The sequence below is a fragment of the Ruditapes philippinarum genome, unplaced genomic scaffold (genome assembly GCF_026571515.1).
Source record: "Ruditapes philippinarum isolate M1 unplaced genomic scaffold, ASM2657151v2 ctg1149_1_1_1_1, whole genome shotgun sequence".
NCBI classification, from domain to species: Eukaryota; Metazoa; Mollusca; class Bivalvia; order Venerida; family Veneridae; genus Ruditapes; species Ruditapes philippinarum.
The window spans coordinates 290,147-313,580 of NW_026854950.1; the positions used below are offsets into that span (position 1 = coordinate 290,147).

Genomic DNA, 23,434 nt, shown 5'->3' on the forward strand with positions numbered 1-23,434 from the left:
TGTTTGTATAAAATTAAAGCATTTTTTGATGTTATTAAGATAAATGCATGATGACACCGTGTTCTTGGAAAAAAGAAAATAAATACCTTGTTTTTTTGTGACTATGTTATAATACATTGCTACATATCGGTATATTAAGCATGCAGTTATTTTTAAGATATAATAATGTTTAGTAATGTACCAAATTAATTTGTACTTAGCAGTAAAGATTTTAATCCACATTATATTCACTTGTAGTTTTTGAATTATATTTGATGGTATTTTTTTAGTTGATTTATTATAATTTTCATTGTGTTGTTTATTCTTGGCAACACACTATTTACGCATAATTATTTCATTATCACACTTACACTGTTTTGATATCTGGACATTCTAAATGCTATAAAATAGGTATGGAAAATGAACTGTTTTTGAATGTAGATTATTTTTTTAAGAAAACTGTGATTATTTTTTTGAAAATGATTGAAATAAAGATATTGTCTTATAACCGAAGAGGGCTTAATGATACGAAAAAGAGGTCAGATGTGTTTATCTGTTTTAAAAGATCGCAAAGTAGATATATTTTGTTTACAAGGTTTGCATTTTACCGAAAATATGAAGAAACATTTATACAATCAGTGGAATGCTGAATGCTATCTTAGCTTCTATAAATCAAATGCTCGAGGAGTTGGTATTTTATTTAAACGAAAGTTAGACCTCAAAGTTCATCAATCCTTTGTTGATGAAGATGGAAATGATATTGTTTTAGATTTATCTGTAAACTCAAAACAATTTACATTAATTAATGTCTACGGTCCAAATACAGACCAGCCAAAGTTTTATGAAATTATTTTTCGCTTAAAAGATGATCTTAATAATAATACATTTATTTGGTGTGGTGACTTTAATCTAGTACAAGATATAGAACTAGATTATGATAACTATAAATCTATAAATAATAAAAAAATTCTATATCTGTATTGTTCAATTACATTGATCAAAAACGTCTCTTTGATCCATTTCGGGAATTAAATGGTAATTGCAGTAAGTTTACATGGAGAAGCACAAATCCAATTCAGGAAGCCAGATTGGAGTTTCTCCTTATTTTTGAAGATTTATTACCACATGTAAGAGGTTGTGATAAAGATGTAAGCTATAGATCTGACCATTCTATCATAATTCTTAAAATTGATTAACAAAATATTGTACATGGGAAAGGTTTATGGAAATTTAATAATTCTTTATAATGTGACTTAAAATATCTTAATTGTATTAATGATAAGAAAGATGATGTAATATTGCAGGATTTGTTGCCTGTATATAATATTGACTGTTTGAAAAATGTCAATAATGAAGATTTACAATTTAGTATTGATGATCAACTTTTTTTTAGAAACCCTGTTAATGGAAATAAGAGTCAAAACCATCTCTTTTTCTAGTTACAAAACCAAAAAAAAAAGAAATTCTGAAGAAAACAGTCTCCTCTATAAAATTCAAGACATAGAGACAAACATAGCTGAAGAATATCAGAAAACTTTATCTGATTTACATTCAAAACTGGAAAGTATAAGAACTGATAAAATAAGGGGTCATATGATAAGATCAAGAGCACAATATATAGATGAGGGGGAAAAACCAAGTGAATTTTCTTGTTATTTAGTAAAATATAATTATGCTAGTAAAATAATTCCATACCTACAAAATATAGATGGGTCTTTTATCTATGACCAGAAATCAAAATTAAATGAGACTGAAACATTTTACAGAAATATAGATGGGTCTTTTATCTATGACCAGAAATCAAAATTAAATGAGACTGAAACATTTTACAGAAATTTATATAGTAATGCTGTTGTTATTGGGGATAGAAATATTAATGATTTTCTTGACAATACAAATGATATATACAAATTATCAAGAGAACAATTAAATAGTCTAGACGGACTCCTATCTTTCTCTGAACTGTCAAACACTTTAAAAAAATATGAAAAATGACAAAAGTCCAGGCTTAGACGGTTTTACAGCTGATTTTAAAAAGTTTTCTAGTCAAATATTGGTCATTTTGTTTTGAGAGCAATTAATTTTGGGCTAAGAAATGAAGAATTGTCAGTAATTCAGAAGCAAGGAATTATAACCTGCATTCCAAAAGATAACAAGCCTAGACAAGTTTTAAAAAACTGGCGACCAATTTCCCTTTTAAATGTTGTTTATAAATTAGCGTCAGGATCAATAGCCATTAGGTTAAAAACAGTTTTAGACTCATATATTTCTTCTGATCAAACAGGTAGATTTATTGGTGAGAACATACGTTTATTATATGATGTCATGATTAACTACACAGAATAAAACATATTAAGATTCCTGGAATGCTATTGATGACATATTTTGAAAAAACTTTTGATACCTTGTCTTTTAATTTCATAAAAAAGCACACTCTCTTTCTTCAACTTTTGTTCAATGTTTAAACAATGGATAACTTTATTTATGAAAATTGTATAAACAGCTGTACAGTTAAATGGATTTCTCTCTGACTTCTTTGAAATAGGGAGAGGCTGTCGTCAAGTAGACCCCATCAATATTAATGATGTTGGATATAAAGTAACTCAGTTCTCTGATGACACTTCTCTATTATTAGATGGTTCAGAAGCTTCTTTGAATAAAACCTTAGATACCCTCCACACAAGTTCTAAATATTCTAGACTTAAGGTATATTTTGAAAAAGCACATGCTATATGGATAGGCTTACACAAATATAGTACTAGATCTATTAAACAAAGTGGAAACTAAACTTGGTTGCAGAGCTTTTAAATTGCTCGGTATAAATTTTCATGTAGATTGAGAAAAAATGGTAGATACTAATTTCACAGAAAATTTTAAGAAAAATAGAAAAAATTGCCTAAAATGAAATTCACACAATCTGTTAAATGCACTCTCTGCAAAGAAGAAAAAGAGACATTATGTCATTATGCCCCGCCATATAATGGCTGAGGCATATAGTGTTACTCTGTTCCGTCCTTCTGTTATTCCATCTTTCCGTCATTCCGTCCTTTCGTCATTATGTCATTCCGTCATCATCAGTTTCCGTGCATTATCTTAGTAACGGTTGCACACATTCAACTCAAATTTGACATATGGATATGTCATGAGAAGATACAGGTCAAGTTTGAATTTGGTCATAGTTCGATGATTTTGGCAGAGTTATGCCCCTTTTACTTTAAAAATAATATGAAATTTTCAGTTTCCGTTCATTATCTCGCAAACGGTAGTACAAATTCAACTCAAACTTGACAAATGGATATGTCATGAGAAAATACAGGTCGAATTTCGTTATGGTTTAATGATTTTTGGCAGAGTTATGCCCCTTTTACTTTGAAAATAATATGAAATATTCAGTCTCCGTTCATTATCTCCTCTACGGTATTACACATTCAACTCAAATTTGACATATAGATATGTCAAAGAAATGCGCAGACCAATTTTGAATTTATTCATAGTTCGATGATTTTTGGCAGAGTTATGTTACTTTAACTTTGATAAAATTTAATTTTCTGTTCCCATTTATTATCTCTCCAACAGTTGTACATATTCAATTTCGAATTTGGGCAAGGTTTGATGATAGCTGAGTTTTCCCTGTTGAACTTTGAAATATATCAGAAATTTTAAATTTCCATTCATTATCTCCCCCAATGGTTGTACACATTCAACTCAAATTTGACATATAGATACATCTTAGGAATAAGCAGTTCAAGTTTTAATTCGGTCGTGGTTCATTGCTTTTGGACAAAGTAATCTTTCTTGAATGTTGGAAAAGTTTTAAATTTTAAGTTTCAGCACTCATACTTTTCTGGAAATGTATGTAGCCATTATTTTGTCTACAAATATGCAATATGCAATTAAAAAAAGGTTAACACTAAATAGTTTTAGTGCCTTGAACTTTGTATAAAAATGGTTTGTGTTAACATTGAATAGTTTTAAGGGCTTTGAACTTCAAATGAAAAAAAAATAATTTGTGCAAACAAATTTGGAACTAAATGTTACAACATCTGAAATTTTGGCTGCATGCGGGGGCATCCGTGGCGTGACGACACATTTCTAGTTTAAATTCTGGAATTGTTTTGTTATAAGATGTGCAACAATTGTTATAAGGATATAATGTTGATTGGGAGGTTGATTGTAAGACATTCATTTTAGGGTATCAAAAAGATGACCAATGTCAATTTAATATTTTTTTGTCAAGAATTAAAAAGATATATATTCTTGTGCAAGAGGAGGGAGATAATACCATCTATACAAGGCCTCGTCTGCAATTTAAAGCTAGGATCTTTAATAGTTAGTTAAAGAAAAGTTAAAAAATCTATGTACTCATGAGTTGATATGTTAGCAAATAGATAGTATATTTTTGAATTAACTGCTTGAGTATATTATATCCAGTTTTTGTATTTGTGGAAATGAAATACTCCGAATCCCAAGAGAACATTTATCTTCTGTGTATTGTATATATTGTAAAATTATGTATGATATAAATGCCCGTATGTTTTTGTAACATTATAATAAATTGTAAAGTAAAATAGTGGATGGATCCCCGAATCTATTTTACCTATTACGGGGACTATGAACGAAGTTTCCTCTTTGTCTTCAAACAAATGTTGCACTACAGTCATGCCACTTAACATTTACAAGTCTTGTAAGTCTTGTTTGTATTTGAATTACATTCCTTACCAGGTAGGCATCAGTGAAAGCATTTTTTTTTAAATTTGATATCTGGCCCCTCTGTCATGGACAGTGCATATGATAAGTATAATTATGCAAATTTAAATGATTTGCAAAACATCCGAAATAATGCACACTACTCCTTAATCTAAATAGAAAATGATTTGTGCGCAGGAATGATTTGGTAAGGTATCTGTTATGTGCACATTTTTTGTACTTGTTTGTAACTGATTCGAACATGATTTGACAATATATATTTATACTATTACCTGTACAATTTGTCTTTTTTTACACCAGAGATAATTTCTTTTTATCTATATGTATTTGTGTATTAAAGTTATTCCCTTAACTACCTTTGCAAGTCGTCTTCTGTCAAGGACATTTGGTTATAAATCGCATTCAGCGATAGTTCTAGTTTTTCATTATTAATTTAGAATAAACAGTCAAGAGGAAAACACTTGAAATACAATGAGTATCTATATCCTTAGGTGGTTTATGTAGATTTTCATTTCTTTATTATCCCCCGCCGAAAAGGCGGCGGGGGATATAGTAATAGTCTCCGTCCGTCCGTCCGTCCGTCCATCCGTCCGTCCGTCCTTCCGTCCGACATTTTTCCGGAGCATATCTCAAAAGTATTTGAGTTATCAACTTGAAACTTCATAGGTGGATAGACCTCGTTGAGGAGGAGTGCGGTGCACAAGAATGATAACTCTATCCTGTATAATTAATTGCCGTTTGTTATTCTTCAAAATTAATTTTTGTCCAGAGCATAACTCAAAAAACCTATGAGATATCAACATGAAACTTCATAGGTGCATAGATCTTATTCAGGAGGTGTGCAGTGCACAAGAATGATAACTCTTCCTTGCATAATTTTTGAGTTATTGCCCTTTGTTATTTTTCAAAATTAATTTTTGTCCAGAGCATAACTCAAAAAGCCTTTGGACAAAATTGGCCCCATCCAGAGGGGAAGGGTCATGGTTTTTCCCTATATGTGTATAGTAAAAACTTAAAATCTTCTAAGAGCTAGAGCTTAGATATTTATCATGAAACATCTTTAAATGGGTGTTAACCAAGTTGGTTCAAATAAAAGCCCGTGGGTTAAAATTGGCCCCACCCAGGGGTTCTATATACAGGTGAGCGATTTCAGGGTCATCATGGCCCTCTTGCTTTTAGGTTTTCATTGTTTTTTTTGTGTGCTTATTTTTGTTGAATTGAATTCAAACTTGGAGAAATAACATTTCAATCAATTTTGGAACAGACTGTTGCACTGATATCTGTTTTATGTGCTAAATTGGATTTTGAGCTGTTATTATTGATTTGACCTACTTCTTGATTTCTTTTGTACAGACTTGAAATTTAGACCAGGTTTGTAATTTCTCATACCGAATTTGATTTTGATATCAACTGACCAACTTTTGATATTAATGAGATCATTTGACTATTCTGTTTTTTTATGTACAGACTTGAAATTTGGACAAGAGGTGTCATTTCTGATCCTGAATTGAATTTTCATATTAACTGGCCTAATTTTGATATTTTAGATATTTCATGACCCACTTTTTGTTTGTTTTTATGTACAGACTTCAAATTTTGACCATAGGTGAAGTATTTTTATGTTGAATTGAATTTTGATCAGCTGACCTACTTTTCATAATATTGACACATTTCGTTCTTAACAGACAGACTTTAAATTTAAAATAAACTATGGATATAATTTTTGATGCGGAATTGAATTTTGATATCAGCTGACCTATTTCTGATATTTATTTTTGATATCGCTTGATCTACAATGAAATGGGTCGGGAGAGCTATCTATGGACATCTTTGACCTCATGTTTTTGGTGTGTTTTTTAAAGAACTAAATAAACTGGATAGGTTTTAAGTAACGCAGCTTCCCATTATACACATAACAAATCTTTCAAGTGTGCACCATTTATGTCCTTACATTTTTTATTATTCATAATATTTTCACAAAATATTGTGTTCTGGCTATTGGCTGCATATCCAAAGTTTTTCCGTGCTCATTCTTTTCAATTGTAATGATACAGCTCGTCAAACATTGAACGAGCGAAATTCAAACAATGCATGAGAAAATGTTAGAAAGAGTGAAATAAAATTACACATGGTATACTCGGATACGATAGTGATCTACATATCACAAAAACCACCAAATGCGTACATTATCTGTAGAACAGCGTGAAATAGCCATAGTGGATTGGTCCATGCTTGTGTACACCAAACAGAGGTTGGTAACAAAATTTATTTATTTGGTTAAAGCAGCATGTCTCCAGATATATATATTTCTTCCAAAGTTTGAAAATGTATTAAAAAGCATAATATTGAGAAGTAACCAAAAGGAAGCAGTTAAGACATTATCAATGACACAAGCAACCCACGTAAATTACCAAAAACAGGTTACAATAGGCAAAAATAACCCTAAATGCGTTAGTAGTAGAAATATTGTAATAAATACTGAAAAATTAGTTGTAAATCGCACAAAACATGTAAATTATTACTTGAATCTTGAAACTTTTTTACCTTTTCTAAAATATATGTACATTTTTCTTAAGTTTGATCTTATTGACATACTTTTGCTCATCTGGAGGCATGCTGCTCTTTATAATTCTTTTAAATCTTTCGCATCGTAAAAGTCGAAAGTCATTAAAATTGAACTAATATCGCAAATGAACAAATAAATGCATATTTTATATTTAGTAATTACATGCCTGTATCTTTTGAAGGTTACGCAACACATGTATTTACAAGCAATACCATAAGAAAGTTTACTGTACCAGTGCCCAAGAAGGGTAACCTAAATGATGTCAATAATTACAGGGGTATCACCCTTACTAGTATATTTTCTAAACTTTTCTCAATATTGTTAGACATGAGATTACGTAAATGGGCCGAAAGTAATGAAATATTGAATGATTTCCAGTATGGTTTTAGGAAAGATAAAAGTACTACTGATTGTATTTTTGTTTTATGTTCAATTATTAATAAGATAATACGTCATGAAAAGAAAAAGGTATATGCATCATTTTTTGATTTCAAAAAATATTTTGATATGTTATACAGAAATGGAATATGGTTTAAATTGATTGAAGCTGGTGTATCATATAAAGTTGTAACAATGTTACGAAGTATGTATAATTGTGTGAAATCTTGGTAAGAGCAAATGGTTGCCTGACAGATAATTTTGCGAGTTATATGGGCTTAAAACAAGGGGAACCACTCTCACCATTGTTATTTATTTTCTTCGTAAATGATATGCATGAAAATGTACAAATAAATAATGTTAATACATTTTCATTAGATAATATACAAATATTTTTACTATTATTTGCGGACGATACAGTTTTATTCTCTAGTTCTAAGGAAGGATTGCAATGCCTCCTCAATAAACTTCATACATATTGTACTAAGTGGGTAATTGTGGTGAATGTAGAAAAACGGTTGCTATGGTTTTTAAATCTGGAAATAGAAATGAAAATGTAGAGGTATATTACAATAATGAGTTACTTAGCGTTGTTAAGTCATTCACCTATCTTGGTGTTAGATAATCGTCTAATGGGAATTTTTATCAAGCCCAAAAGGCGTTATCTAATCAAGCGCTTAAAGCACTATACTCTGTTAATTCTCTATTTGAATCAATTTCCCTTAATGTCACAGAAAAAAATCAAAATTTTGATAGCATGGTTTTACCGATTCTTATATATAGTTCAGAGGTATGGGGTTTTCATAAGGCACCAGACATCGAAAAGGTACATTTGAAATTTTTAAAACAAGTTCTTGGTGTACGTCAGCAAACTACAACATCAGCGGTTCTTGGTGAATTTGGACGATTTCCATTATTAGTTCTGCGAAAGTCAGAATTGTTAAGTACTTGTACAGAATCATGAAATCCCCAAACTCTCTTTTATACAAGTTGGTATTTTTAAAAGATTCAAATGGTAATTTGTTAAATAGCTGGTCAAAAAATGTTAAAAATATGGTGTCAGAGTTAGGTTTTTCATATCTATGGAATAATGATAATATTTCACATGTGCATGTTAATACTATTATACAAAGAATTTATGATCAGCAGCTACAGCAATGGTGTGCCGATCTTAATACTTTCTCAAAGTTAGAAAGTTATAATTTGTTTAAAATTGAATTTATCCAAGATAAATATTTAAGTTGTATTAATAATGTAAAACATCGTAAAATGCTATCAAGGTTTAGGTGCTCTTCGCACAAATTAGCTATTGAAGAGGGTAGACATAGAAATATTGAAAGAAACCAACGCCTCTGTACAAAATGCAATATGAAACAAATTGAAACTGAATATCACTTCTTATTAGTATGTCCATATTATAACGACTTAAGAAAAACATGTTTACCTAGATATTATTGCTCATGACCTTATTTAAATAAATTCATATCAATAATGAAATATACGGAAACAAAATGTAATTGTTAACTTAGCAAAAGTTGTTTATTCAGCAATGCAACTGAGAAATGAATCTACTTAATACATTTGTTTGAAATAATGTACGCTGATAAATAATTATGCATATGTATAATTTATCATGTATGTATCTTACTTTTCTGTACTTTGTACCGCCAAAATGTAACTTGGCTTACTTAAATTATTTGACTTGACTTGACTTGTAACAGACAGAGCAACTGACAGCGTTGATTACCTTCCTCGCCGACCACGCGAACGAATGAACAACAAACGCAAAATAAAATCTCATTGAACGATTCCATCTTCAGCAGAGAAGACGTACAGCTCTCATTACGGCCAGACATGCTCTGAACACACGGATGAAACATCTCTGCACAGGCCGTTAGAAAGCGCTTTCGATCGCTCGCCAATATGCTATATAGATAGCCCTTGTATTAATTCACTGGGCACCACACTATCAGGTTCTGTTTACAGATTTAAAGGGATTCTGCAAACAAAAAAATGACTGTCGTTCATGGGTGAACTGACAACAGGGACAGGGTTTAACGACATCTGCTAATCGAACGAGCTAAATATGGGGAGGGAAAGTAGGTAGGGCGGGTTTGTCCTTGCATCACAAATCTTAATTTGTGTTCATCAACCGCAATCGTACCACCGCTCTGTATTAACGCTAACTTCTCCACACTGAGGTAAAGCCCATGTTTAGAAACAACACATGGTTACGGTTGTTGCAAGATAGCGCACTAGCCGTCTCGACGAGAGCGACAACAGTCTTTGTTAACGCAAACAATATCAACGTGATGGAGATACTTCCAAAGTCTGCAAACCTAATTAAAATAGAAACGTATAGGATGAAGTGAATCGTCAAGGTCGAAGGATTTGTGCAGTGCCACAAGTATTGCCGAGTTATACGTGCAAAAAGTTTTAAATGGCAAATCTACCCCCAAAATTATCTTCAACGGTATGTAACATTGATGAGTAACGCTGCCATGCTATAATCAACTGTCAGGGTGGGCACACACGGTGTGAGAACATTATTTTGCAACATCGACTTTGGACATGCACTCACATGTTTTAGATATACGTCTTAAATTTGTATCTTGAATAAAATAACTAAATGAACAGTGATAATGTGTCTGTTTTCTTCATTAATTGAAAATCGGGAAAATATTGATATACCTATGACACCAATTGTACATGCACACTTACAAATTTTGTTAAGTATAGATTGTTTATTTTCTTATTCGAATAAGACATACATGTTTTAATCAAGAATTCCAGATTTATATAATTTTGTGTAATTAAGCGTTTAACCAAAGGATTAGCATAGGATATCTTTAAGTAGAATAGAAACATTTACACTAGATAAAATGATTGAATAGCTCAAGAATGGTATATAATAGGGAAAAAAACAGACAACTGGCTCAAGTTTACGAAATTCATAGAACGCACAGAAAAAGACCCCATCGTGTGCACCTTGTGTTCAAACATTATGGACGCATTTCATTGACTGAATTACATGCTTAGCCTAATCGAAAGCCTATTTGTCCAGATCAAAGTTGGAGAAAATAAGAAAATAACAGAATTGATTGTTCTTTGGGGCCAAGAACAATAATAAGCTTGTAATTCTCTTGTACGAGAAATGGGTCTGCTTAGTATCAACAAGCAATGGTTGCAATTTGAAAACATATGTGCTCTTGTTTTTTTTTTCTTCAATTATGAATACTCTTTACAATATTTATGTTGTCTTATGGATCTGTTGCTGGGTCGGGTGGGGGCTAAGTTCGTTGAACGCTGCCTTTCCTTGATGATCTTGTTTATCATATTAGACACAAATTAAAAAGTTCTATAAGCGGATTTTTGACAATTTTGTTTTCTTAGAAATGTTTGAATTAAAAATTACTAATTCAGCTTGAGCTTTTTATACTTAAAATCCCATTGGTAACAATGGGAAAATGTATTTTAATTTTGCTATGCGGATAAACACTATTATACCTTTCAGAATCTTGGGATAGATGTATTGAAAGAAAAAGTGAATCCGATGCAAACATATTACTAGAAAGGGAGATTTATCCGTTTAAAGGTGAACTGAACAAGGCATGTCACGTATTTGGAAGGGATTCAAAACTCATTTCACATATCTGCAATACGATTAGTCAACACATAAAGAAGCAATATAAGAATGTAATCGACGTACTTCCGTCTTACAAAGAAAAATTTGAATCTATTATTTTTCTAGTTATTGTAAAAAAGAAATCTACATTTTCCGTTTTCAAAGATTATGAATACTGTATTAGATGTGAAAATGATGTCAGTACTGAGGGTGACCTTGTTGCTAAATATGAAACAAAAGATGAAACAATGAGTCAGTTCGATAATGAGACTTTTGAAAAACTTAGAAAATGCATAAACGATAATGCTAAAGACATTCTCGAAAGACATAGTAACATTAATGTGATTTTGCCAAGCTTTGTTAAGTCCGTTGGATACGAGACAGGCCAACATAACATCAAACAAGTACCTTGTATAGCTTTATATGTAACAGTGAAAGGGTGTATACCTCTAAACGAGACACCTTTTGAAAAGAATGTCAATGGTTTCCCAACAGATGTTTTGGAGGGAAAATTCGAACCATTTATGAATGGACCAAACGAGTACCATGAACATCTTAAGATTGGTCTAGCAATACATGCTAACGTTTTAAGCACAAATGGTGTTTTAGGGGGTACTCTTGGGGGATTTATTGACCATTCAACGCATGGGTTATGTGGAATAACCTGTGCACACGTTGTTTATAGTCCTGCTGAGCTTATGGAAATGAAAGACAAAAGACAATGTTGTTTGAGAAAGAAGGTTTATCAGCCTATTGGTAAACGTTCGTCGGCGTTTGGTGAAGTTGTTCAAGCTTTTTACGACATAGGAGGTTCTTGTACATCTGGAATGGAAGTTGCACTCATAAGCATACAAAAAAGACAACCAAAAAGTGGAAGCTTTCCTGAGACATTTACAGATTTTGAAGCAGGTAAGAAGATTATGAAGATGAGTCATTATGATATGCGTAGATATAATAGCAAAATGCAGTTTTTGATATGCATGATGATTTTTTGGTTATGCGCTAAAGTTTCATTGTTATGCACTATGATGTGAGCAGTACCTCTTGGACTGTAGGGACTTAGAAAATGGAAGGTGCAGGTCTGGAATTGAGAATTTAAAATGAATTTAACTTTTTTATTTTATTATAATCCAATTTTCGAACTTCGATTGATGATTTACAAACATAGAACAAAATAACTATAGAATGAAATGACTACAAAGTGTACAATCATTTACATGATTATTAAACATGTACAAAAAAATCATGTTAACATTTAAAATAGTATACCAAAAATACCTTGAAATTACATTAATTAAAAGAACAGATAATTAACACATTAAAGGGGAATAACTATAGAATTAAATGAAACTACAAAGTACATTATTTTTACATGATTATTACAAAAGATTAATTAAGCATTTAAAATAGTGTACAAAAATTTATAAATAATACTTTATTAGTACCTGTTGACACTGACATATTAATTGATCTAAATTGAAACCATGGACAAATAAAATTGTAAACACAAATAGCTCCGTGCCTGTGGACAACAAGCAATAACCGACCTTTCTGGTTTACATAATGTGATTGAAAGAAATAAAAAGCACAAATGTCTATCTTTGAATGACCCGCCAAAAAGCTCAATGCAATTAAAAAGAAACACACAAAAAGGTTGTTATTCTTAAATTAAATTTTGTAATCTAATATTGTAAATTAAATTTATATATTTATTTATTTATTGCATTTTCGTCAGGGTTTGATGCAAGGAATCCATTATGTTTCAATTCTGGTGCAGTTTGTGAAACATCTGAAATAAAACGGAGGACTGAAGTGTACAAGTTTGGCATGATTTCCGGAATCACAAGAGGAAGCTTTGCCTTACAGGGCGCAGTAGTGCGTAAAAGTCAAATGCAAGGAGATTGTCATGGCTTTAGTTTTAACCTAATGAATCAACTGCTAGTTCTTCAGATAGGAGAGAAACCGTTTGCAGAACACGGAGATTCTGGCGCATTGGTATTGACTGAAGGAGGACAGGATTCAATTGCTATTGGTATTGTTGCAGGAGGTATGAATAGTCGCCGCGTGTTTGTCACGCCAATATGTGATATTCTAAGAGCTTTTGGTTGTACCGAATCAAAAATGCACCGATTCATACCGAAATGTACACAGCTTTCGCCGGACGACAATGGAGAAGACATGGAAAAATAAATATGTTAAATGCTTTTCTTTTTACTATAATTCTGATTTCGCCGTACCTTCTTTCCGACGGCCCAACGTAACTCAAACTTGGAAACATTATTAAGACCAGATGGTAAAGTTTGATAAATAAGGAGGTTGTGTTATATCTTTTTTGAGATATGTGTTTTAATATAAATTTATCTTGCATATTTTTGTTTTATGTCAATCTTAAACAATTAATGCAGACATACTTTAATGTATAATTTATCTATTAATCAATACTAACTTGACTTTCTGACCTAAGTTTCTTGTCTTATTTATTTCACTGTGTACTTGAATATTTTTATGTCTACTGTTGTGACATTTTACATTAATGTGTCAAGCTTAAATTATCTTTAAAATTGAATCTACAAATTAAAATGCAAATTTAATATATTCTGCTTAAAGGTAAATATAACAGAGGTGATTACAATACTTCTTGTATGGTCAAGGGAGTTTAGGCCCTTAGGAAATATTAGTCAGATATGCCATCATATATCCGTTGAATATGTTATTGTTTAATTTCATTTTTCTTTTCAAATGTGTCAATATCTTCCTTAATAAATAAATCTGTTTAACGTGCTTGTATTATAAACTGAACAGGGAATATTCTATCATGACTGTCTCAGAATAAAGTACTTTTGTTTTCAAATTTAAATCTTGAAACAGGTATGTTAAAATAATTTATCTTTCTGTCTTATATTTACCATTTTTTCATTAAAATAAATGTTTTTATTTAACTTAAACAGTTTCTCTCAAGTATTGGTTAATTTGCGTAATTTTCCATATTTTGCATATTAAATTAAGCATTGGATTTTTATTTAAACTTATTGTAATTTTAATAACAGTAACTGAGATCTTGTTATATTTTGTTTATTGTTGAAGTAAATTAAATTATAACATTATAATTATATAGCTGCATTCATCAAACGTCGTTTACCCTTGTTCATCATTTAATCAACATTTCATAACAATCGGATCTAAATTATCTAATTTATATAATCCAGTTCATAAATACAAAAATTGTATTCTTAGGTGTTATTTAAAATCTTATGGTATTAGGTGTGTAATGGACTATGTTATAAAAGTCATCTTAAACTTTATATTATTTAATTATGTCTTCGCCTTCTGTCTGTTTGTCCGTCCGTCCGTCAGGTCGTCCCCTCCCGTCTGATTTGTCCATTTGTCCATTCGTCCGCATTAAGCTGGTCCGGCATTCACAGGTCAAACTACTATTGGGATTTCCACCAAACTTTACAGAAGTGATCAGTACCATCCCTAGTTGTGCACATCACCAGCACGTTCCACTTTGACATTGGTAGCAGGGACCTGGATTATGTGCGCAATAAGTCTCACATTGGTGAACATTTGTGCCAAGTTACATTAAAATCCCCGATTAATGTAGAAGTTCAGCTCCGAACAAGCATTTTTCAATGACCTCTAAGTGTGAACTCAATCTTTAATCTAGAGACCTGATTCATGCATGTGACACTTCTTCTCATAATCGTGAACATGTCTATGAAGTTTCATTAGAATCCAACCATGCGTGTAGGAGGTTTGCTCTGGACAAAATATCTTTATTTTGATGAATGTTATTAAAATCCTTTTATGCATGTAAAAGTTTTGCTCCAGACAAGCGTTTTTCAATGACCTCTAAGTGTGACCTTGAGGTATGACATAGAGACCTAGTTCATGCGCATGACACTGCTTCTAATAGTGGTGAGCATTTGTGTGAAGTTTCATTGAAATCACTCAATCGCTCAAAATGTGACCTTGTCAGCAGACACCATATTTTTGCACGCGACACTCTGCCTTACAATGGTTAACATTTATGACAAGTAATATTAAAATCCCTCCATGTATGTAGAAGTTTTGCTCCGGACAAGCGATTTTCAATAACCTCTTAGTTTGACCTTGACCCTTAACCTAGAGAGCTGGTTCAAATGAGAGACATAGCTTTTCATAGTGGTAAACATTTGTATCAAGTTTCATTAAAATTCCTCCATGCGTGTAGGAGATATGCTCCGTGCATCAGGGAGGGGGAGGGACTATGATACGACCCGTTTTTGAAACCGTCGTATAAAAATCGATAATTTTCACTATTTTATGAACGGACTACAAATGTTAAAATAAGAATTAAAATAGGCGCGTCTAAAACTATACCGGCCATGAACCGTCGTTACTTGATGGACTTTATTTATTTTGTTAATTTACGTATTTCATAGCAGTGATAATGACAAGAGCTGTCAGAGGTAACAGCATGCTCGACTAACTAAAAATCAATTATGTTACAAATACATTTCTGTATCAGTATCATACGGAAGCGTCCTGCTGCCAATCCATTATGTTCTATAAAAATATAAAACCTAAAACGTAGGAGATATAAAAGCCTAATTAGGAGTTCCTTCGTAGGACTTCATAGCTCTTAGGTAAGAAGCATAATGAGGAGTTTTTAGTTCCTACGTAAGACTTTCTAAAATTAAACTCTGTACAAACTGGTACAATTCAAATTCAATCGTTTGCATACAGAATGCTTTGCAAATTTCAACATTCCGGACCAGTATATTGGCGATGGAACAAGACACTATACCCCACTCCCCCCCCCCCCAAAAAAAAATAAAACACAAGAAAACCAAGATTGCCCTATCGCTCCCCTGACCCACCGACCTCATACGAGTTATGTCTTAGACATGCATCCTGACCAAGTTTAATGACAATTGAGTAAACAAGAGCCACCGCCGGGCGGGGGCAACGCTCGTCTTTTTACTTTTTTTAAAAGCAAACAAAGAAATGTTTGAACAAATCTTAACGTTTCTTTTATATAAATGTAATCGGTGTGTCTTGTCACATTAGTTTTGTCAACGTATGAATCCTTTCAATATATATCTTTTTTCTTATAAATGGAACAACGTATATTGGAAAAAAATGCAATGAAGTCTTTTTAGGACTATCTCGATTCGTCAATTAAAGATCTATTTTTAATAACACAGATACTACTAAAAGCTCAGAAATACACCCAAAGGTAATAAATCTTTCTTCCACTATAGAATTATCAGAAAGTGAAGTAAAATTACTTAGCAAGGGGCTTAAATTTACACATAGAGAGGTCAAACTTTGTGTACAGGGACAATTTAGTCATCATTATTGATGGATTGTAACACAAATGATTAACTATCATGACTACAAGTGTGACACATGTAATTAAGGTTAATATTTGCAAGGTCAAGGAAACTAGAAATATCCAGATATTTTCCGAATCATAACTCTTCCTTGCCTAATTTTGGAGTTATTGCCCTTTGTTTATTTTTCTTTTTTTGAACTTTGGGACATTATGCTAAAATTATAAGAGATATCCACACGAAATTCCATTTGTAGATAGATCTCACTGAGTAAAAGTGCAGTATAAAAAAACATAACTCTGTTTCGCCCAATTTGTGAATTATCTCCCCTTTAAAAAACATCTTGTCCGGGAAATAACTCTAAAACTACAAGAGATATCAACATGAAATTTTGTAGGTACATAGATCTCAATGGGCAGATGTCCAGGACACAAGAACTTGAACTCCACCTTGCCAAATTTTGCAGTTATTGCCCTTTGTTCATTTTTACATTTTGAACTTTGTCCGGGACATAGCTCGGAAACCATTCTATAAGAGGTATCAACAAGAAACTTTGTAGGTTGATAGATCGCATTGATTAGAAGTGCAGTGCAAAGAACAGTTACTCTGCCTTGCCTAATTTCGGAATTATTGCACCAGAGACATAACTCTAAAACTTAAAGAGGTGTTCTTTCCTGTGTCCAAAACCTATTCGGGGAGCATCACCCGGCTCAAACCGGGCTCTTGTCTGAAACGTAACATATTTTATTTATTTTATTGACAGCAGCGATGAATATAGTGTACATATAAACATCATGATTATCCAATGTAAAGTGGCATTTCATGTGTTTAGTATTTTAAAAATTAAACTCTATATTTAAGTTACTATTGATTTATTTTTAGCTTTAACTAGAGTATGTTTTATATTATTTGTAAATAATCATTGTTCGGAGTGATGTCACTTTAAAGCTGCATGCCAAGGACTACGAGGGTTATTCAATAAGTTCTGATAATGACCTTATTGTAAGAAAACTATAAACTGTATTAAATGAAACAGCAGATTCACCACAAGCTTCACATAACTGTTCATGGATTTCCTTTTCCAGGTTTCTCTCTCAAAAACTTCAACTTTATACAAACACATTGTTCGTCCAGGCTTACCGCGCCCATGACGCTTGAGCTACGATCAAATGTTGTCATATATGTGACGTCATATATCGCACGGGAACGTTTTTACCTAAATTAGTAGCTTAATAATTGTGTGTCACTCATTCAAAGTTTCAACATTTTAAAAAGAAAGACAAAAACGTTATGGGGTCATTATTAGAACTTATTTAATGACCCTAGTAAATAGCTAGAATATTGTACAATTTTGAAATAAATTTGATAACAATGTTAGTAGACTTGAGTATTTTAATGACAATTATGTAACATAGTTCACTTCTGAACAACAGCATTCGCAATATCAAATTGCACATTTATTCTAAACTGTACATAATTTTTGAAATGGGTAGATATGATAAGAATAGCATGCTTTTCCAGCAGTGTGCCTTCAGATTCATGAAAATTTTGAAAATGGATTTTCAAGTGAACAAAGATTGTAATTTACACATTACAAACGGTGCTTTAATACAATCCATGTAAATTACCAAAAAGAAGTCAAATATGCTGAAATGCACCTTAATGTGTTGGTAATACAGGAGAAGTATGGTCGTGTTTTCAATAAAAGTGGCCATTATTAATCAAAACATGTAAATAATCAATTGAATCTTAACTTCTTTTGATTTATTAAAATTGTATATTTAAGCATGCATGTATCTGTCAGTTAAATGAATTCTTTTGTTTTTTATTATGCTGGAAAACATTAAAAGTGACACGCCTCCAGATGTTTATCTATCCCCATATTCCCCACCTTTATCTGGAGCGTAACACTAAATGTTTTTGAAATATATAATAATATTTGAAACATCATTGGTTGATATGTATGAACTATACTAGAACTTTGTGTTGCTGTCTGCTATGCACGTGGCTAATTGTATGTACTGCAATTAACATGTATTATCTCTCTCTTGTATTTGTATATATGCAAACTGAGAATATGTAAATGAAACTTGAAACTAATGTGTCTCAATGAGAATTCAGGAGGAGTTTCATTTCTACAAGAAAACTGTAGTTGTAAGATAACTGTATTTTGTCAAATTTGTTATAATAATTATACTGTAAGTGTTAGATTAAGTAAATATGTAAACAACATATTTCAATGACTGATGTCTTATAAAATACTGTTTCTAATATATCTTATGATAATAAAATTATGAAACAGAGTCGAATTTTGTATAATTACTGCCTGTACTTACTATGGTGGCCTTAACTTTAGAATACCTGCACTGAGCCCTGGGTCACCCTGGGTTTGAGATTTGCTGGTAGAAATTAATATTCTATGACATCAGTACTCGGGTTAGTCCAGTAAATATTATAGTATAAACAACATTGAGACAGAGTCTAATGTTTTCAAATGGCCTTGAAGTAAAGAAGTCTTCACCGTATCCAGTTTTCATGTGTTCTGACTGGGGGAAATTATCTTCAAGATAAAGAAAATACTATCTAAATCAATTGCAGGAGTAACAAAAAATCTATCTTTAATCATTGGTATTTAAACATTTGCATAATATATTGGTACACAAATTTGTGCAGCATAAAAAACACCAATCTGTATAATCATATACCAGTTTATGCATCATGCTAATTGGGCAATACACTAGACCTGATATAACATGATGTACACCTATCAGAATCTAACGATAATGAGTTAGATGTGATCTAAATGATACCTCTGTCTTGAGCAGATAATACTCCATGATTAAATAAAATGAAATAATCTTTATTCTTCTAAACAAAGGATTTTACTTTTTCATTTCATTAATTGATAATAATGCAGTAACTTAAAAAATATTGGGAAAAATCATTGAGGGAGACCAGAAACCATGAACATGACATGCTTGTATTAACAATCTGTATAATATAAATCAGGGCTGACATTGTTAGATTAGGTGTGTTTAAATAAATATATTCAGAGCCACAAGTTACAACTGCTTTGAAACATTACAATGAAGCTTTTAAGACGAGCATACAGACACTGAAAGACCATCAATAAAGAGCACGTGATATTCTCATGAATGGCAAAGACTGTATATGCTGTTTGCCAACAGGTTATGGGAAGTCTCTTGTGTACGAACGTTTACCATTTGTTGGCCAAGGTTGTCTTGTAATAGTTATTGTGGCCTTAAATACAATACTTGAACACCAACTGGAAACATTTTCAGGTTACTTTATTACTTTATTATTACTGTTCTGGAAAATTTTACACTCATACTTTGAAGACTGGAAAGTTCAGCTTCATATTTTGTCAGTCTGAAAAAATTGTAAACAATAAAAACAGTCCAGTGAGTATTTTCTTCTGATACATATATGTCAGTATATAGTAGTAAATGAGGCCTATTGAATAGGGAGAGGATTTTAGAAAGGATTATCAAAATTTGTATCAGCTACGCTCAATATTTGACTTTTTTAAGGACTTTGTGAAAATTACGTGATAGTCCAGCTCAAGACAATTTTGTGCTTGTTGTTGAAAATAGTCAAAGCTCTACTGCAAACGGTTGTAATCCCCATCTCCATACAACTATATCTTTGAGCCAATGCTGTGTAAGTTTTTAGAGGAATTATATCATTTTCCGATCATATTTTTGTATTGAAAAAAACATTTCAATGGCTTGGTTATGGATATGAGATGACAAGAAGGGTCCTAAGAGATAAATTATATGTTAACAACAGCAGAAGCCCTGAAAATGCTCTTGTTGTAATATACCATTCATCTGTGGAGGAAGAATCTGGAGAGGTTTACAAATCACACGTGTCATCAATGTGCGCCTCAATTATTTACATTTGCCTGACCCGAACACATATTCAGGAGCAGGTAATCTAGAGTATTATTTATTGATGCATACCTTGTCGCATAATACAATTAGTTGGACTACAAATAGGCTTAGTCCAACTAATTGTACTACGCAACGAGATATTGCGCTGTTTTGTAAGTTTGTTTGTTTGTTTGTTTGTTTGTTTGATTAGGTTTTACGTCACATCGACACAGTATTGGTCATATCGCGACGTCCCATCTTTACTGGTGGAGGAAGACCTCAGGTGCCCTTCCATGCATTATTTCAGGCACGAACGGTCACCTGAGTAGAACCACCGACGTTCCGTAAGCTAGCTGGATAGCTTCCTCACATGAAAGAATCCAAAGTCCCTGTCGGGATTCGAACCCACAGCGGTGAGGGGGCAAGTGGTTTGAAGTCAACGACCTTAACCACTCGGCCACGTAAGTGGGCAATATCTCGCCTCTACGAAAAAGCGAGATTAAGACCATGAACGATCTAGCTGGCACGTAGACTTATACATATTGACTACAAATAGGCTTAGTGACCCTTTGGACGCTTTGCAGTTCGAAAGTCCAGAATCGTGAACTTTGAATTTTGATAACAAATATAATTTACATATGACTTTTGCAGGTCAAATACGGACTTTCGTTGACTTGCTTGGTAACAGGATGACCGTTAAACTTGTTGGATTTTTTCTACTTGGAGTATTTTTTAAGCTATTATTTCAGATTGTCTTGTACTTTTACAACAAAATTTGCCGTGTTCGGAATATATGTGAAGACCGAGAACTGGAGTTTCTGAAAGTTGCAATTGTAACATTACCACAAAATTTAAAGTTTTCTGTTATATCTGAAAATTAACAGTAGATCTACAGATCTACAGGTCTATAGGTGCCTTCGGTTTTGTTCATCAGTACTTGCCTGTTACATACATCAGGGTATTTCAAATAGATATCTATTTGAAAGAACCTGCATACATGAAGATTTGACTCAAGGACATAACTGGACGATAATTATGGTATTGAAATTTAAAGATTCATGTACATGAAACTGATTTGTTATGTTTGACTCATTAGAAATACATTGTACATTATGTTAATAATACATTAACACGATGTAAGCTAGGTTGAAAATAATTGTAAATTTGAGATGTGTGTCACAAACTTGGCCACACTTTTCAATCATAAAAGCAAATGATGCTTGCTGTATTATAAATTCGTTATAAAGATTGCTGACAGGTTATATGGCCGTTTTGCAATATAACCCTCGCCTAGCGGCTCGAGTTATATTTACGAACAGCCGTTTATATAGGGCCATATAATTAACATGTCAACAATCTTTATAACTAATAATACATACGCGTGATACACGTACATTTTCTACTACATCATATAATATTAAATGGCAAGTAAAATAACTTTGAATAACAAATATTTTAACAAAAGAAAGTTAGTTACATTATTATGTCATACTGTAAAAATCATTATTATTCAATGATTTCTTCTTTTCGTGGATAGGTCAATCTACAAAATCCAACAAAATTTGAGTTTGTTAAGTGTACGATTATTGTGCATAGAATTATTTACTTAATGTGTACCTTCAAACTCTTCTTCTGTGCATATGTATACCTTCAAACTATTAGAGTGACCTTGACCTTGGATGAATGAACATGGGTCTTACACACAACAAGTCGTCATGATGTGGTACCAAGTTATTTCGAACCCTACAATGCATGACAAAGTTACAGTCCGGACACGAATGTGTATCTTTGAACTCTTCTTTAGAAAATGAGTACCTTCTAACTGTAAGAGTGATATTGGAGGTAGGGGCATGGGTCTTGAACACAACATGTCATCTTCATGTGGTAAACATATATGCAACGTAATTTAAAAATTCTTCCGAGCATAAAAAATTATAGTCCAGGCACAAATGGTGTACATTTGAACTCTACTTGTGAGAATGTGAAACCTTCAAATTGTAAATGTGACCTCGAATTTTGACTAACGGACATGGGTCTTTAATGAAACACGTACATCACTATGACGTATTTTACTTTTGTGCCAAGTAATTTTAAAATTCCTTCCATGCATGACAAAGCTACAGTTTGGACACAAATGTGTACTTTCAACCTCTTTAAGCGTAACCTTGACCTTTTGGTAGTGATATGGGCCTGATCCGCGACAAATTGTCTGGATGTGGTAGACACTTGTGTCAAGTTATTAAAAATCCTTCATTGAACAATAAAGTTATATATGTATATAGTCCGGACAGGAATGTGTACATCCTTCAAATTTTAGGTGTGACTTTGGAGGTAGGGACATGGGCCTTGGACCGGACACAAATGTGTGTGATAGCGTGAACCTTCAAAATGTAAGTGTGACCTTCACCTTTGAAGAAGGGATATGGTTCTTGGATGCAACACAACGTAGTGATGTTGTAGAAATTTGTGCAAAGTTATTTCAAAATCCCTCAATGCATAACAAAGTTACACTAGGACACGGTTGTTGTGTAAGTGGGGACGCACGGACAGACAGACGGACATGAGCCTTAGCCGCGACGTATCGTTTCAGATGTAGTAGATATTTGTGCCAAGGATTTTAAAATCCTTCTATGCATGACAAAGTTACAGTCCGGACTGACTGTGCACGTATCTATTATCTCTATTTGTGATATAATGTAAAACTTCAAAATGTTAGTGACCTTGACCTTTGATGACAGGAAAGGACATTATTCTTGGACGCAACACAACGTCTTGATGTGGTAGACATTTATGCCAAGTTATTTTAAATTCCTTCCCTCATGACAAAGTTATACAGTCCGGACACGAATATGTGTGTAACTGTCAACACTGTTATAATGTGAAACTTCGAAATGTTAGTAACCTTGACTTTTGAGGTATGGGCGCGACACATCGTCTTGATGTTGTCGACATTTACTCCAAGTTATCT

The 23,434-nt window shown here is 32.6% G+C and overlaps 1 protein-coding gene across 1 annotated transcript in view; it reads left to right on the forward strand.

The window, feature by feature from the left end:
- The window catches only part of LOC132741571 (uncharacterized), a 54,872-nt gene extending 40,651 nt beyond the window's left edge, over window positions 1-14,221 (forward strand). The window contains exons 6-7 of the mRNA XM_060729774.1: window positions 11,145-12,164; window positions 12,991-14,221. Coding sequence (XP_060585757.1) covers window positions 11,145-12,164; window positions 12,991-13,445 — 1,475 coding nt within the window. The 3' untranslated portion in view covers window positions 13,446-14,221. The remainder of the gene's footprint in view (window positions 1-11,144; window positions 12,165-12,990) is intronic.
- The last annotated feature ends 9,213 nt before the right edge of the window (window positions 14,222-23,434 follow it).